Source organism: Haemaphysalis longicornis, unplaced genomic scaffold (assembly GCF_048455015.1).
Source record: "Haemaphysalis longicornis isolate Haplotype H1 unplaced genomic scaffold, Haemaphysalis longicornis Haplotype H1 scaffold_4, whole genome shotgun sequence".
Classification (NCBI taxonomy): domain Eukaryota; kingdom Metazoa; phylum Arthropoda; class Arachnida; order Ixodida; family Ixodidae; genus Haemaphysalis; species Haemaphysalis longicornis.
The window spans coordinates 88,697,263-88,715,166 of NW_027526361.1; the positions used below are offsets into that span (position 1 = coordinate 88,697,263).

Here is a 17,904-nt window from a genome sequence, read left to right on the forward strand (position 1 = left end):
CCTATGCGAAAATTTCATCACGTCCTCGGCCCTACCGGTGAGTGCGAGATCTTGAGGGTCTTCTGGTACACTCTAAGAAATCGCCGCGGGTGGGCTTAAACACAACGCCCCAGGACAACAGCTTAGCTTCACGGAGTTTGCGGACTTGGCGAATGAAGAGGCGCACCATGCCATTGTAATAAAAATAGAAGCTCAGCTGGCACAGCAACGGAAGGCGCGCAGGAGCTCTGTTGAACCTGCAGAGATTCTAATTGTTATTATATTGGCATACTTGGCCTCCTCTTTCGCCAAATTTGCTCACTTGGCCGCGCTTATTGGTCGCTCGATCTGGGAAAGTGTGGTGAAGAACACTAGCGGTGATTTGTTAGTGTGATGTATGCTGAGATCGGTTCCATGCTTCGGCAGAAAAAAATTCCCCGTAGACACACAAGACTTCTTATATTTACGACTGCGAAACCACTTGAGTCCCCCGGGTGAAATTCTTTCGGGTACCGTTTCTTCGTGTGTTAGTTGAATTAGGTGTGATCAAGCGCTGGGACTGCGGTGCCGTGGGCATTCTTCATATTTAGCGGGAGCACTTCGCAAGTTGCCCGTTTAGCGCTGAGGGGCTAAAATACGTTCTTCATATAAAAAAAAAAGGTTTTGTACGAAGCTATACCACTTATCGCTGCGATGAGACCTCGTGAAATGCAGCGCATTAAATTGTGCCTGAGTTCAGAATGTCAATTTTTTGTTCGTGCGTCGTACAGATGGCTACTCTTATAGATCAACTCAGTTAAAGTGAATTCATGCTCAGTTTCAAAGGTTTTGTTTCCTGCAGGAGAGAGAGTGCATAAAGGTGGTTTAAGGGCCTCTAGGTGCTCACATGAGTTTCGAAGCATTCGTCCACCTCCTTCCTTAGCTTTTCTTGAACTTCCGGGTGAACGGCGAGGAGATAGAGCGTGTAGGCGATTGCAATCGAGGTCGTGTCTTGACCGGCGATGAAGAAGAGCACGCACTGCGCCATGGCTTCGTCTTCCGTCAGCGCTGCAATGAGTGAGAAAGCCAGTCATCGCTCGTAGTTTCCTACGGCATCCTAAAAGCTGCATGGTTGCAGATTTTCTCCGTACACTCTTTTCACCAGCATAACAGGGTTGGGAGAAATATAATGAATAAATTAAAGGCAGTGGAAATAATTTTGTGTTCCTTACAATAAAGAACCGTTTCGCCATCTTATATATAGTATAAACATTTAGATTGATTTCGATAGTCCATCTTTTGTTTTGAAATATTTCTTATCTCGAAACCTCCAGCACGGCCTGGGACTCTTGAACGAAGCCTTGCCGCAGCTCTTGTGTGTACTGGATCCTACTGTCATACGGTCACCTATATGGGTGGCAGGCGGAGCACTTCGCCAAAGTATACGGCATAGGAAGCACCCCAATTCTCTGTAAGCACTCGCGAGCTCCCAGTTGTCAAGAAGAACTGGGAGTTGGGCTTGTTGGTATAGGTTCATGATGGGAACAGCGCCAAACAAAACTGGGACAAGAAAGACCACGGGACGATGCACTACTAGCAACTGAAACGTTTAATCGTAAAACATACAAATATATACACACAATCAAATCCACTGTCATCGCATGTACAGTAAAATTTACCATCTTGCACAGTCGCGGGGAACAACATCCAAAGCACTGCATGCAATCAAACCTCACGAGTAAACACCCCGAAAGACGCACGGCACACTTCATCAGCTTTTTTCCAAGAAAGCAAACTATGTGTCTCATAACAAGACAGAAGGCTGGCTGACACAGGTATTTCCTTCTTTTTTATATAAAATGCTTCAATTATCTCCCTTGTTGCCCGCTTTCGGTGTTTGTCAAGAACGATGGTGTGTGGCAGCTCCAGACGGCACGCGCATTCCTCGTGTTTGCCATCAGTGAGCGTGAGTGGCAACTCCGGACGGCCCGTGCCCTCCTTGCAATGCATGGCCAAATGGGAACACGGTACCCCTTTCAACGAGCTGTGGTGTTCGCGGAGGCGAACGTTCAGGCAGCGGTCAGTCTAACCTATGTACTTCTTTCCGCCCTTGAAGGGGGTACTGTAAACAACGTCCTTAGTGCACTCAACAAATTGTATGCGTTGTCTTACCCCACAATCATCCGTCCTTTTTTTCTTTATTGTCTGCTAACCTTTCCATGGCTGGGCAAACCTTGGCCGCATTATTTTGCGCTGAAAAGACGACTCCCGCACGCCATATCTAGAAGCCACTTTTTTCAGCCGATGGGATACACCATGTGGGTAAGGAATGGCAGCTATCTTTTCGGGCACCGAACCCACTTCTTTTTTTCTTCCCCGGGCCACACTTCCGGCCTTCTTAATCTCTCGGCGATTCTTTTCACAGGCCAAACGAACAGATTCATCTAGGTGACCGGCTGCACTTAACCTGTCTACCTGGGCGGTGAAATGTTCGCAGGATTTCTTCAACGCCGATTTAATGCACTTCGTCCCGTGGTCTTTCTTGTCCAAGTTTTGTTTCGCGCTGTTCCCATCACGTTACCAGTTGTCGGAACATTGCCATAAAACTGGTTTTGCACCAGTATTTGGCACCGCGCCCCCTGTGTTTCAACCTGGGCGACAAATTCTATTTCCGTTCGTGAGTCTGCGCACACCCGTATGCAGTAGCGAGTATTTGTCAGTCATGTCTCGGCGCTGTTGAACGGTAAGAAAACAGCATACCTAGGAATCGATTGAACGATGTGGCATCAGCCTGTGTAACACATGTATTTCTGGGGAGTTCTCCCCTCCTTGATGCGCGCACCTTACCGTACACCCTCTATATGCAGTGTCTTGATTTTCTGGTAAAGTTTTTAAATGGTAGTCAAGGATTCTTTGTGCCATTTTCTTCCTTTTGAGTTTTCCTGAATTTTCTGTGTAGTTAAAAACGATTCTATCAACTTTCTCAGCTTACCAGACATACAAAAGCGGATACGCCGACAGCGGCGCCACGGTACCTTTCGAGAACCAGACATAGATCCTTACATCTATAAAGTTCGCGCTTTCTCTAATCAGCTCTGGCGTGCGCACTTTCTCTAAAAGAACATTATAGTGGTAATTGTTGCTCTAAAAACCCCCTACAACGTATTTGATGCAATACCTTAATATTGTCGTACGCGAAAATATAGCTGTCCTGAAAGCACTGTTGCCGCAATGTCTGCAAGAACTCTTGTTTAATAACGTTATTTTAACCATACATAACTTGTTCGTTGTGTTCATTTCTTTGGGAGATATCACCCCAATCGAGAACATAAAAAAAAATCAAAGCCCATGTCTTAAGCGAACGATAGTTGAAACGCGAAGCTTTCTCCCATGAAACCAAAGTAAGTTACGACGTCAGAAATTTAAACTGCATTGACAGTATCGGATTGGCGCAATCGGATAAACGTCGGCTTCATAACACGTGTTACCTAGCTTCGGCTGCGAACACGGGAAGCGCTTTATTTTCTGTGGAAGCTTCGCATTTTATCATCATCAGCAGCAGCAGCATCACCATGTGCCCTCTGTGGAAACCACTTGTGTAAAGTTGGCCTTCCTGCAGTCAGGTTTCGTGTTACAACCTACGGCGCAGGAGAAGCATAGAAAGCTTTGCCTTAAAAGCAAAACTGTCTCGCAGGAACACAAAATAGGCGTACTCTTGTCCGACGAGAAGGAAGTGTCCGGCTTCGGGTCCCCGCCGAGGTTGAACAGCTGGTTGTCCCGTTCAGCGGCGTTTTCGGAAGTTGCAGTCAGCTTTCCTTCCTGGGCGTCCATCATCAGCTGCAGGAAGTCTTCACTGCGCTAATGAGTGTAAATGTTTTGTTAGGCGACGACCGGGAGAGACAAGATTTGTGGTCTACTTACCGATTGTTTGTCTTGTCTGCTTTTGATGATTCTCTGGCAGACTTTCTTGAAGTACAGGAAAATATCGCTGTTGAAAGGACGAAGTTTGACCAACTTCGCTATTGCAGGAAGCACGACTGCAAATTGCGGAACAAAAACAATAGTTGTTTTATGCTCCTGGGCATACTCTGGTTACTTATCAGACTTGCTAGTCATGTTCATGCATCCTAGCCCACACATCATTATTGTTAATTTCCTATGATGGCACTAGTACCACCTTTTGATTTCTACACTGCCCCCAATGTTGCCTGCAATTCATTCTGTAGGAGGCATGTCTGTAGTTACACCGGGAAAGAATTGTTAGGAAAGCGACCTCGAATAGGTTGGCTCAGACTGATAGACGGGCTGTTGTAAAGAATACTTTTGTCGTATACAAAACAGCTAGGTATTTAGTAGCGCAGTGCTTCTTATTTGAAGGAGAAAACTACAAATATATCTTGCTTAAAATACAATACCTCAGAAGATTTTATTGTGAGAAGTATTAGAAAGGTTACGAAACCTAATAGCGTTATCGCAGTCCTCAGAATGCTGAAGAAACTATTACCACCACGAGGGAGCAATGCAGAGTGACACTTACACTCTCAAAGATCACAACACGCTCTGAGTAATAAAGCGGTTAAATTGGCCCAGTTTATTTAAAAGTAGACGGTGTTATGCAACAAACGTGAACGAAACTGTAACTAATTTAGGTAGTACAATTTTATACACCTGCAGTGGCATGCACTCGAAGCTTTTTTCCCCTCAAAAGTACTGACAGATACGCAGAATACTCACAAAAAACGAACATTCGCGGTGTGACGCGTATAGAGGAGGCCTCCCTCGACTTTGTGACGAATTCGTTGGTCTGTTCTGAGTGGGAATCAAGCCGTGTGGCAAAGGCGCACCTTGCGATCACGTCGAGAGCGTAGTTTCCAAAGAATCTACGGAAACGAAACGGAAGATATTGTTGCTGCTCAAATTGATACTGCTTTCCGATGTTCTAACTTGAAGGGCAAGTTTTATTGCTGGACAGGGTGAACAGTTGTGTTACTGGCGCATCCGACCGTCTATATGGGACTGCACAGGCGGAACAAGATAAACACAATGCCATAATGATATCAGAGTTTAAAGGATATAAATGCGTATTATTGCTTCTAGAGCGGCTTTTATTTCGAAATTTGATTGTTCAATCCTTCGTTACTCGTGCGGATGCATCAGTAAAACCTCCTTGTCTTGTTAATTGGGAAGAGCTAAAAGACCAACTAAAAATTTGCAACAGTTTTTGCCGTAAATGTGCAGAGCTGATGTTAGGGTGCATGTTGCGTTGTTGGCCACCTTGTTCTTGAATAAAAGCGAAGATACGGCAGGGCGGTAATCAATGACGCAGAAAAGAAAATAAATTTTATGTTCACGACAGTCAGCTTTCCCGTTTGCATACGAGGCGAGAATTGGCGACATCGTGGGAAGTCGTCGACATCGTGTCGTCGACAACAATTCCATTTATCTAATTAAATATGACGAGATTGTTGGTCACGTGTTGGCTGCACAAAACCGAAAAATAATGAAGGAAGCTCACAATAACGTGTAAGACTTGGAAGTAGCGAAGCTTTACGCAACCTCCACCGCCATCACGACGGCTTAACTCCCCGATTTCAGCCGATTTGCTTTTTCACACTAAACTTGTTTACACCCTCTTTGGCCAAAAAGGTTGTAGCATAATTGGAAAAAGGGTGTTGGCAGCCCACTACACACTTTTTCTTGAATCTGAACACCCTTTTCCTAGCTCTACAACCTTTTTGCGTGAAAAAAGGGTTTTGTTCAACTTCAGCGACCTTGGTTTTTCTTAGGGTGTTGAAAGGGTGTGGAAAAGGTGTTGAGCTGTTCATTGAATAATGCCATGCATACATGCATAATTGCACTGTAAAGAACAAGACATCCCCTCATACCCTCTTCTAGTCGTGAGAAGTATTCAAAAGCAAAAAAATAAGCCTGTTCGTCTGCGATGATCGCTCGTTTTCATATACGGTGTGTCCCATGCCCCAAGTTCAGTTTTGCGCGTGAAATATCAATTTGAACATTTAAAATAAAAAACTAGTTGTGTGCAAAAACGGTGTTGAACGACGGCAATACGCTTGGCAGATGCAGAAAAAGAATTCTTTTTGCGTTTTAGAATAAAAAACAGCCTTGTACCTTTGAAATGGTGCAGTAAGAGGTACGTATAGGCTTGCGCCTTTTGTGATAACACTCGAACAGGCTACAAAGCCGGCTTCAGTGGTATAATACCTTATCTGCGGTGAGTGCACCCTTTACAGGGGCGCAGTTCGTTTTCTCTGTCTTTTTTTGCTAACACCACCGAACCTAGTTCAAGGTTAAACAGCTTGACTTGTAATAAATTATGTCAATTTATGTTGTGTGAAATATCGTGAGGTGCAAAATATACTCCGCTTGTAGAAAATGTTCTGTCCACCCGTGTAAACAGGTACAAAATGCCTCCAAAGTTGTAGGTCTCTTACACGCTTTTTCTTACACCCTTTTTCTTAGTTTTCGACACCCTAATTTTGTAACGTGACACCCTTTTGCGAAAAAGGGTGTTAAAATATTGAACATCCTTGTTGAAGGGTGTTGAGATCGTAGGGAATATTTATCTTGTACTTAATAAAATTTTATGACTTATTAAACATAATAACTACTTCTCGATTAAAAAGTTTTTGCAAATCCGCATGCTGATTTGTATATGCTTACATTAAAATGCATAATTTCCAAGTTAGCGCTTAAATATCTTATTTTTGCGACAAGCCCACCGGCTCTATTGGAGCAATTTCCTCTGCTTGCTATAAAAGCATGAAGAGCAGATGTACTTCTGAGTAAGTATGTACTCGCTGTCCCCATGCATCCAGTTGGTTTTCTTGCTTAATTCATTTGCAGGTCAAGTGTGACTTGTGCATGTAGATTGTGTCTGTATGTGATTCTGCGCTCTCGGACCATCCACACCGTCACGCGTAGCTCTGCTGCCCACAGCCGTATTTTAGGGTGCTGAGCAATCTTACACCCTTTTTTGGGGTGTTCACACGAACACCGTTTATTCATCTTTACACCCTTTTTAGCCAAAACACCTTTCAAAGGTGTTCGCCATGGGATAAGATTCTTACACCCTTTTCGGCCAAAAAGGGTGTAAGAACGTTTAGTAGTGTGTTTGCTGCCGCAACAACCTTTACTCAGTCATTGTTTCTATACGTGTGAGCTAGCTTCATTTTTTTCGAAGTCATAATTACTGGGCATTACCCTGGAGGGGCGAACGCTATGACGTGTCTCTCGTTCCGAGCAAGTGTTGCCACTATTAGGGTGACGCTGGAGTTCATTTTTTTAGGGGGCGGGGGCAATCTTGACCAAATGCTTGCCTTGGCAAACGTGTGCCAGGGACGCTGGACGGCCGCTGCGAGGCACGCACAGACGAGTGCTCGGCATTTTCTTAGTGTTTTAACTGCCCGACGGTCGCCGCAAGGTACAGGCTCCCGTGCGCTCGGCATTTTATTGGCATTTTTAGCCACGGATGCAAAACTCTAGCGATTTCCTAAACAGCTTCGCTGTTAAAAGCACTTATAGTTCATACAGAAGGTCCGGCTGATTTTTCGCGAATTGTAGACAACCAGTTGTTGTTCCGGAAGATTGAGGTGTCGTTTACTGTTCTTATTTCAGAGTGTCATCGGCATAAGGTAAGTTGTCATACCATCGCGTGGCTTATGCGACCAACAGAACCATTTGCCACCCAAGACTATACCGACTGGTTGAAGGTCTTTAACAAGAAACCTAAAATTCAGGATCGACGCCTTTCTTAAGGCCAGTCAACTATAGCACAAAACCCCTTCGCCACATTACACCAACAGCAGGAACAGGAATACATTTTACGTTTCTGCAAAGAGAGCCCACCGTGGCTTGCAGATGGCGAATCAAAAGAACCATTTTCGTGGAATATACTCAATGCGGTCTACGCACTCAGCTGTAGATGTTCGCACATACTAATGGTTGAAAACAAAAGAATTACTGATCAGATAAATATTTCAAAAGAATATTTCAGGGCTGTGTCTAGAGTGCCGTCCCACGGTACTATAAGCACTCCACTAAAGCGATGTCAACCGGAGTTTTCTAAATAAATGCCGCATTCGGCACTATTTCGCCCTCCCTAAAGTAAAGAAACGTAATGTACACAAAAACCTAACGAGCAGAAAGCAGTCATTTAAAACACCAAGGAGGGACCTACGCAAATGACCTAAATAAAGGGGGCAGGGCTGGACTCGAACCACCACCCTGGGTACCAGGGAGCCAAAACGCAACCTCTTCACCACAACAGCAGACGCTCTGTCTATACCCGGCCTAGTCTTAAAGGGGCCATGCAGACAAATGACAAGTTAGGTTCATTCGAAAGATTGCCTCGTTAGAATCATACTGACGCCACTTTTAACATCACATTCGCGAAAATAATCTACATCAATAGGAATAAAGGGAATGCCCATGCGACCCACTAGCTCATTTCCCGCACAAGAACCTATCATGGCATAAGCCCTGCTGTGCAATTGGCTGAGGCCGGCAAAAGCAAACGCAAATTAGGCAGGTCGTATAAGGTTGCCGAGCGAGCTATTTGCGATTAAATGTAGGGTGCACATTCTCTTTATAGCAGTAAGCATTCTGGGGCGAACAAATAAAGGTGCGAACGAACACGTAAACACCCAAGAAATTTGTGCGGCACTTGCAGGCTGACACCGCAAACACAGCCGTCGGACGCGCTGGACTTGTCTGAAACAACGCTGACCACCTGACAAGCTGCGCGGTAGCTTACGTGACCATGTTTGTCGAGTCATAGCTTAATTTTTAAGGAACGATTACTATGCACCATAATATAAATTTCCGCAGGTGTAGAAGTCCGGCCAGAAGCAGTGTGAACACTGGCACTTCAGGAATATTGCACCGCCATCTATGAATGAAGGCGAGAAATTTACCAGATAACCGAACACTGGCACATCAGCAGGATAGCAGCGCCATCTATGGGAGCGGGTTATAAACAAGATAATCAAACGGGCGCCTGTGAGATGGTAGGAGCTATGGTCAGCAGGCTATATTTAGCTTTAAGGCCCTGCTCTTAATACGTCATTGTAGACGTCATGAAAACACACGCTTTCTTTCGCAGTGAAGAAAGCATCGTTTGCTGCTGAACAAGCGCTTAGGGGCCTATAAAGCACTAAATCTACCGAATAAAACAAGCTAGTATTTGTCTGCATGGCCCCTTTTAATACTCGAATGTCGTCAGACAGCCCTCTAGCCATGGCTACAGCACTCAAGCCACTCTAATGTTCCAAGTCCTCAGAGTATCACATATTCAGAAATGTGAATTGGTCATGGGCTGACCAACCGGCTAATCAACTTGAAATTTTGTGCTGTCGGTTTCATTCAGTCAATAATGCATCAATAAATCCTTGTATCAACAATCTACGAAACAAGGATTTCAATCAACCAGTAATCTTACTACATAAAATCCTCAGAGGCAGACATCGGAATCCCTCGTGTTCACCGTCTAAACTCCCTTGGAAACATCGGAAAGGAGTAAAATATTCGCAAACTTTTCATTACATATATAGGAGGGCACATTTTTTTTTCTCAAATAAAGCAGTATTTTAGAACTCTGCGAAACAGTGTTCTGTACTCCTTCCCTGCCTCGCTAGTAAATAGAATTTGCGTGGCGTTCATTTATTTAAGCTGGGCGAATAATGTAGTATGTTATTTTTTCCCAAGAACTTATCAACACATCCTTACTGTTTTACATCGATGTCCTCTTTCTTCAACGCCGCTTTCTTCAAATGCTCGGTTGTCACCATTGCACAGTCTTCTATCAATGAATTCATCTGCAACATCCATCAAAACTGTCAGCAAAAGAAATAACCTTTCATAGTAATAGGAATGTGGTTAATAGGTGTAATGTGGGCATGTATGTATGTGTGTGTGTGTGTGTGTGTGTGAGAGAGAGAGAGAGAGAGAGAGAGAGAGAGAGAGAGAGAGAGAGAGAGAGAGATTTTACTTGGGTAGGAGGACTGCATGTGGGCAAAAGGGGTGTCGAAGTAGTCTTATCCTCTTGTACACACAGGGAAAAAGTACGTGATATGAAACAATGCCATTAGGCGTTCGCGGGGGTATTGAATGAACGTATTTGCTTAAGTCCTCTGGGCATTAGGTTTCCCTTTACGTTCACGCCTATAGTCGGCATTGTACACTTCTGGGCGCAATAGGCAGCACTTTTTTTCACTGTGAAACAGTATAGACCATTTACAGCGAGCAGTTGGGCTCACCTTCACCAGGTGACGCAAGTTCCGCACTCGCCATGACTGGCCTATACCGCGGGGCGGTTTGAGTTTCCGCCGTAGGTTGCCCTGGTACTAAGCGAATCCGCAGTCAGAAAATATGGGAGTCACAGGGGAAAACTTACACCGTACTCGGACGTACCAGCTGCGATAGGGACCTCAAGGTGCGGGATAGATCGCCATGTGAGTCTCACTGGCCGCAACTTCACAAATATTGTCCGTGTGTGCGGCCTTCCGCAATGCAAAGCTTTCTGCACACTGCGTGCGACACGGAGACCAGGCGTCGCTGGATCGCATTCTCCAACGGAAGATATTTGTTCCAAGAATATAGGCGAGGGAGACTTTTTCACACCGCAACGGAAGAGTGCTGGCAAGCGTTGTGTAGTGCCTCGGCGCGCTTGTTCTAAAGCATGCCTCCTGCTGTGTTTACGCGTTGCGTGCTTGTCGCCGCAACGAAACGAGTCAGCCTGGCTGTTGAAACCGATCGGAGCGGTGGCTCCCAGGTTATTTTCTAGGTTTCGCTAGTGCATATCACTTTTTCAACGGCGTAGAATATCCGGTGTAGTGCTACCTATGTAAATTGGACCAAACGCATCGCACCGCCGGCGACCCCGGAACCAAGCCGTCTGGCGCTAGCGCTAGCCCCTCTATCCTACTCGAGATGAGCGCAGAAACCCGGCTTCAGTAAGTATTACATGTGTTGCGTCGCGCTGCAGGCCTGTATTATGCACGTTGGTGCAACCAGTGCTAAAGCCGTAGCTGCACCGCAGGCTGCAGCTCCGGCGCTATTTCCAACTTCGTTAATAATCCGTGTGCGAACGAATCCGTACATGCTCATGAGATACACGTGTGGTAACCAGCGACTCAAAGCTGTTTTATTTATATTAGTGGTCGGCAACCTTTTGATGTGGACGACAGAGTAGAATGAAGCCGACACGGCAAGGGCAGAACGGCAAATTCGGGCGCGGATTTGGAAGGGGGGGGGGGGGGGCAGGGGGGGCTTTTTTTTTTATCGGTGCAAGGAAAGGAAGTCAAGACTTTATCTGGCTAAGTGTGAAGATGGGAAGCAATGCCAGCAGGAAGTGATCTTGCTTGGTTACTTTCTAAACCGATTTGAAGTTGAAATTGCCATGTCAGCCTTCCGAAGTGACAAGGGGGCCGCAAGGAGGCCGTCGCAGAAGTGACACGGGGGCCGCAGAATACTTTCCCTCGCGCGGCCCGCGGTCCGCAGCTTGCCACCCCCGATATACAGGTTGCTGTGCACGTAGAAATAAAAGATGCCGTCAAACAGCTAAGAAACGCGTGAACAGGACTTTGGCGATGGGCGCCAGTCAGAACAGCGCTTCAAAGGGACACTGAAGTGAATTTGTCAAGCTCCTGTTCTTGCTTGCACTGCGTAGACTGGCTCAAATGAACGCACTTTTCATCGTTTATCCCGGAAATAAGGCGGTATTTATTTTGTAAAGCCTGAAAGAAGAAAAACTACCATGCACGGTCTGCGGCGGCCGCACCAAGTAAAGGCTGTGACGTCGGGAGGAGGCGCACCGTGATTGGACGATGTCCAAGATTAGCATTCAAACAAGTTTCGGTTTCGGTTCTGTAAAGCAACATGCTTGACATCCCACGTTATCTTTGGATGGGCATTGTCGATATCGCAGTAATCGTCGTACCGCGCTTCTGGCAGGATGTCGGTTGTAAAATGCCTAAGATAAGCTTCCCAGGACGGCTTGGAATCGTAGAGATCTATAGGCGAGGCCTACGCAGTAGATGAACGTCCTCCGAGTCACCGCAGACGCTCAGATTCCATGCGCTTTTCCCTCATATTCGGAGATTGCCTCACTCATGCCTGTATTGTAAAGAGCGTGTTCGCACCAGGCTAAGGTTCTGCTGATTCTGGCCCGTGCTCATTGCCCGTAAGTAGTCGGTGCTTGTGGAAACAGCACGCCAACAAGAACTCGCTAGCGCGTCAGTGTGGGTGTGCGCACGTTCTGCGCGCACTCGCTCGTGGAGCAGTGAACGTTACGGACCAAAAATTGTGAACTCAGTATAGAAAACATCGGCCGAAAACAAAACAATCAACTAACTTACAAAAAAATGATGTACCCTCGGGTATTCGAATTTGCGACTTGCAAAGTAATTTGCCTTGCGCTCCAGACCACTCGGCCACAGGCCAGCGCTGCTGCCAACGGTAATATAATGAATATAATGTATAACCAGTTTACATTTATTTAGTTTGAGCATTTCAAGCAGTTTAGGTGACTATTTGTTGTATAGTGCTCGTGCAGTAGCGTCCCCCAAATCTCCACAATATCTCACGTCTAGCAATTGCATTTCTTAGACGGAAAAGCGTTCGCAGATGTGTCCATGGTCGTGCTGCTGACCGCTGTGCTTGTTCACCCAGCGAAAAAAAGTGCGTCCTGCACCATAGTTTTACGCTGCACGGTAAACGTTTCAGTTGATTTTATTTCCGTAGTACGTATATTGACTTCGCTGACTCTTCTCCCGCCTTCATGTGGCCTTAGATTTTCCTACTAGCGTATACCAGTCAGCGAAGCGTCGCACGTGCGCTTGTGCAGCGCTTGTGTGAAGCCACCTGGACTTGGAGCTTGATACAGTGTGCAAACTAAGAAAGTAAAAAAAGGCACATTCTTCCATTCACAGACGTGCCGTGGCTTAGCTTCAACTGAGCGAACGAATTCCGACGACCCGTCGGCGGCCGGCGGTCTAAACGCAAGGCCGACTGACTCTGTTCGACGGTCGGCGAGCCGTGCAGTAGTGCAGTCTAGCAAAGTCATTTCCTCCTGACGTCACACAAAGACGCGTCTGAAAATGGGCGAGGATGCAGCGAGTACAGCTTTGTCGGAGTGATTTTTCTACTAAAAATGTTTGCCTAAATATTCTCAGAGTGGTCGAACTATGGCCTATGGACTCCGGACTACAATTTGCGCTAGTAATCCCGCAATGTTTACAAATCACTTCAGTGTCCCTTTAGAAAGCTTTATGGGGAATTTTTCCGGACTAAGTAGTCTCTGAAGGTTGGAACACAATATCTACGCGTCCGATAAGACCTCATGCACAGGGACACTCCAAAATAGTTGCACAATTCGCCCATACAGCCACCCTGGCACTCGACCATGCGCCCCACCCCATTGAAGGCAACGGTGAAAAACGCGTCCGAAAAGGCCAGCAATGCCGAGTGACGTCACATCGTCCAATATGGCTGCGCTCAGGACGCCGCTCTATTAAACCGTCTATACCTCCACCAGCCAAGGAAATTTTCTTGTCCGCGTCAGCAGAAAACTCCCAGTTAAAATAAACGAACTTGCTGGCACCGCCAGGAATCGAATCTGGACCCGAATATGGTGACGGAGCGGCATGCCGTCGTCTTACCGACTAAGCTAGGCCCACAAGAGGAGACGGGAAACAGGCGGTGTACTCAAAGAGCATGGCGGCGGGTCTACCGCCTGCGGTCATTCTAAGCCCTCGTGTGAAAAGCAAACCTCGTACGAACGCCGTTATCATACGATAACGGAGTTCACATGGTTTGGATTAGCGGCAAACGGAACAGCGTCTGGGGAGGGAGAGGCGGGAAGGGCGCTTTATGGCTGCGATGCAAGAAACAAAAGCGAGGAGGAGGCAGTGAGAAAGATGACGCCATAGGCACGCGTGCCGCCCTCCTCCTCACCCTTCGCCAGACGCTCCTCTCTGCATTCCTTCTGCCGTCGCTGCTGCGTTCGGGACTCCGCTCCCGCGAAAGCCAGGTAACAGTTGACAGAGTCTCCGGTTTCACTCTTTGTAGAGCCACGTGTGCGATTTCAAGTGACGTCCCTTGGATAATCGTTGTGGGGGTCGTTTACAGCTTCGCAGTCTAACTGCCTCGAAAGCGTGGATTGGAGCCAAATTGTTTTGCTTGACAGGACATAGCAAAAAGAATGTGCTAACTTAGTCGATTTTAACTTCTACGAGATCGATACCGGTTGTAAACGGGTACTGCCTCCCTGATGAATTTTTTATCTGCGCCCAGGTATTCTTTTAATTCTATTGTGCGGGCTCGCCTACAACTACCCCGAAATGAGATTGCTTGTTGTTCTGTAGCTGAAGTTCTCCATCATGGAGTATCGAGCCAGTGTGCCGGCCATGTTTGATTCCTGTGGCGTACATCAGTGCGCGAGTAAAAGCAAGAAAGATGAGGAAAAGGATGACAGACATAAATGATCCGTCCACTCGCTCGAATCAACCTCTATCGGAGCAACCACACAAAGATAATAACCTGCCAAAGAGTTCAATGGTGGTGCAGGGTAGCCAAGCTATCGTGTCGAACATTGCTGTGTATAAGGTCAGAAGGTCAAAACACACAATCAGGGGATAAATGTCTTCAAATGCATGTTATCTTAAGTTCCCCAAGCACTATCTGATGGGCGGATCGTTACATTCTCTTTCTTCCCATTTAGCCTTGATTTTTTTAGGGCTAACCTGTCTATCAATATATTATTGCACCAAGATAACGTGTCCTTCGCCATAATGCTGCCAACTGGGCCCTTGGTGACTCGGCCAATTAGGTATTTGGTTATGTGAACTTTCTCGGCGCATCAAATTATTACTGCCTCTTCAATTTCTTTGCCTCCGCTCACACACATAAGTTGTCAGAGTACACTTGCGCACAGATAGATATTTTCACAGGTTTAACCTAATCCAAAGTACGAAATTATAGAGCGTCACCTTTCGAAGCTTTCCGGTGGAGAAAGCGGGGCTCGCTGCCGGCCTGATCTTGCGCCATCTCTCGGCTGGAGTGACGCTCATCATGTTGTCGAGCAGAGGGTCGTAGAATTGAATCACCTGTGAGAGGAAACATACGTTGAGGGCAATGAACCCAATGCAGCGGTGTCACTCTATCTAGACGCAGTTGTACTATGGTTTCAAGAACTTCGCAGAAAATTACAATTGAAAATATTTAGTGTATCACAGCACCCTTTGGTTGCAAATGGGATGGCAATAAGATCATCAATTTGAATTGCGACAAAACACAAGTCCGCAACATTGAATTCAGGGGGAATGTAGCCTTTGAAAATATGGCAGCTCTGGCCAATCCGGATATGGGGGGAGAGACAACCGGTATTCGTCTATTAGCGTGGAACTTTTGTGCGAGGCCACATCCCCAAAAATTCTCATTACTAACTGGTTACGCAGCCCTGGTGCGGAAATCCGTATGGATGGTATAAATATAATGATTAAAAATTACGCCCTTCAGGGCGGAAGATCTGCATGGGCACTGGAAAACAAGTATCCTTCTTCAGTTCCAAATAAACCACGCACTCATTCCCTTCATAAGCATTTATTTGGAACGAATAAAATAGATTGCACTTGGCCAATTTGCGGACGATTATGTTTCGAACATGGGGAAAACAGGAAAAACACAGTAAAGATAGTTTAACCATTTAAACGACAGTAATAATGGAGTGTGCTGCCTGGTGGAAATATGGATGTCTTTCATGTCATGAATTATTGTAATAACATAATGTGACGAACAATGAGTTCAGGAACGCATGGCAAAAAATCGGCAGCTCTTGATTGCGTTTACGGGCGTATTGCCCATTCTATTGGTGATCAACTCACCCTTCGGTTGGGCAAGGATGGGAAGTCCTTAACCATAACCTGCTTGACCAGCTCGGGCTCAACGACAAACAGAAGAACATTGCCAGTCTCGAAGGCACTGGGAAAGCAGGGCAGGAAAAGAGATGTCACAAATTCATGAGAGTTCAAACCTTGGAAAGGTGACAATTATTACTCGAATTTCCGTAGCGGCAAAAAACGAGTGAAACAATATGAATGTCGAGTGTCTTTTTTGTTTCCAAACCATGTCGAAAGAAACGTTGGACGCATTGCAGTGAAATATGAAAAGCAAAGCGTTTGGACCAAATAAACCTGCGGCAGAGTTATCACCCGCTAACGGAGTGAGTGAAATTGGTAATAAAAGAACCTTTCTCCGTTGCATTCTCTGTCACGCTAAATGATGTAATGATGTAAAACTTTGCTCTTTAGAAGGCACAACCCCCGGGCATGCTACTTTATAGCGATAGCAGTTTATTGGATGCTACCATGGCTCCGTGTCGTCTTCAATAAATTTACTTACTTAAGGCGCGTAGACACCAAACTGAAGCCAATTTTATGAATGAGGATATATGGCGATTGAATGGTGCAATTGAGGATAAAGTTTTATAACGTATCAGCAAAAAAAATTACTCGTTATTATTCGTGAAGACAACAGTGTAAGGATGCGCACCGGCTCAGGAATTGGGTCGTCAAAAGATACTCGTACCAGAAATACATTTTAAAAACACGTTTTAATTTAAAATCACTCTTCATAGTGAAACGAGTGACGCTGAGGCATGATAAACTGGGGCCTAATTTTCGCCCGACCTTACGCTCAAGTTTGAAATTCGGGTTCAGAAAAGGTCACGTAGCACGTTCTCCTCGATTAATACGATCTAATTTTAAGATCTGGCGACTGCTCACCGCCCGTTAAGTGTAAAATTGGCTTCACAGCGACAGCGCAGATAACTTTCACGCCTACTAAAATGCCGAGCCGAAGTAGTGGGTGTTTTTAACGTTCTAAGGTCGAAGCTAAAATTGGTCACTCACCCAAAAACTCTTCCGTATTTTTTATACCTTGCAAGATCCAGATCATGTATCGGCTAAAATAGAAATCGAAAAATCAATTCAACATTTTCTTAACAATGAATAGAGCAATCCAATGCAGTATGATTCACTGGTGGTCATAATAACGGTCCTGCGCTTGCAAGGAAAGCGAGGTACATACGGCTCCCTAATTCAGTTTTCTTTGAGTGATCTTGCCACCAATGATTTCTAAACAAGTTCAGAAAATTGATTATAACCTTTGGGATGGGCTAACCGATCCTGACATTCGTCGTGGCTTGTGAATGGCAGCATTGTACACAAAATGCATGAACGTAGTTAGTACTTGTTTAAGTGGCTCCACTAAGACAGCCACCGCAAGGTTAATTAAAAGCGACCATAAGTAGCCGAATTCAAACTCATAAAGGTATTTACCATCTAGCCTAATCAAGCACTTCGAAGGAGAGCCGCGCGGAATGATTTAGAACAATAAACTATCTAAACTCAGCTTATTTTGAAGGTATCTATGTCTTATACTCAGGCTATCGGCATATTCACGGTACGGAAATTTGAAACGAATGCAATTTCATAAACAAGAGAACAATGAGCAGCTAAAAAAACTTAATACGAGCTATGTTGATCTTATTCCGAACAATTCATCAGTTTGAAATCACAGGATATTATTTTAGGGACTCAGTATATCAATCACTATGTATTATTCATGCAAAAATTCTGAACTTTGCTAACTTCACCGCGAAGAAACACGTTCAATGGTCTCAGAGATCAGTTTATATAATAAACACGGATTAGGGCTGGCGCTATAAAAACGCGGTGCTCTTCAACACCTACTGTGCACATAATCTTCAATGTGGAGCCAAAGAACAGAGCGAAGGGCTCTGCCAGAACGTTTTGGTCCTTCCAGAAGTTTCTTCTTCTTGAGGCATAGCTGTGAGGGATAAAACAACAAAAAAAATGCACCAGTATCTTTCAAAAATCGTGTTATCATGTGGCATCTTATGGATGACAA

The 17,904-nt window shown here is 45.5% G+C and overlaps 1 protein-coding gene across 1 annotated transcript in view; it reads right to left on the reverse strand.

Moving 5' to 3' along the window:
* LOC144178997 (cytochrome P450 3A41-like) overlaps positions 1 to 17,904 on the reverse strand; it is a 53,950-nt gene that overhangs the window by 23,576 nt on the left and 12,470 nt on the right. The window contains exons 2-10 of the mRNA XM_077707158.1: positions 17,727 to 17,823; positions 16,884 to 16,936; positions 15,858 to 15,954; positions 14,964 to 15,080; positions 9,703 to 9,791; positions 4,693 to 4,838; positions 3,880 to 3,995; positions 3,672 to 3,816; positions 866 to 1,026 (exon numbers count right to left, since the gene is read on the reverse strand). Of these exons, the coding sequence (XP_077563284.1) occupies positions 866 to 1,026; positions 3,672 to 3,816; positions 3,880 to 3,995; positions 4,693 to 4,838; positions 9,703 to 9,791; positions 14,964 to 15,080; positions 15,858 to 15,954; positions 16,884 to 16,936; positions 17,727 to 17,823 (1,021 nt within the window). The remainder of the gene's footprint in view (positions 1 to 865; positions 1,027 to 3,671; positions 3,817 to 3,879; positions 3,996 to 4,692; positions 4,839 to 9,702; positions 9,792 to 14,963; positions 15,081 to 15,857; positions 15,955 to 16,883; positions 16,937 to 17,726; positions 17,824 to 17,904) is intronic.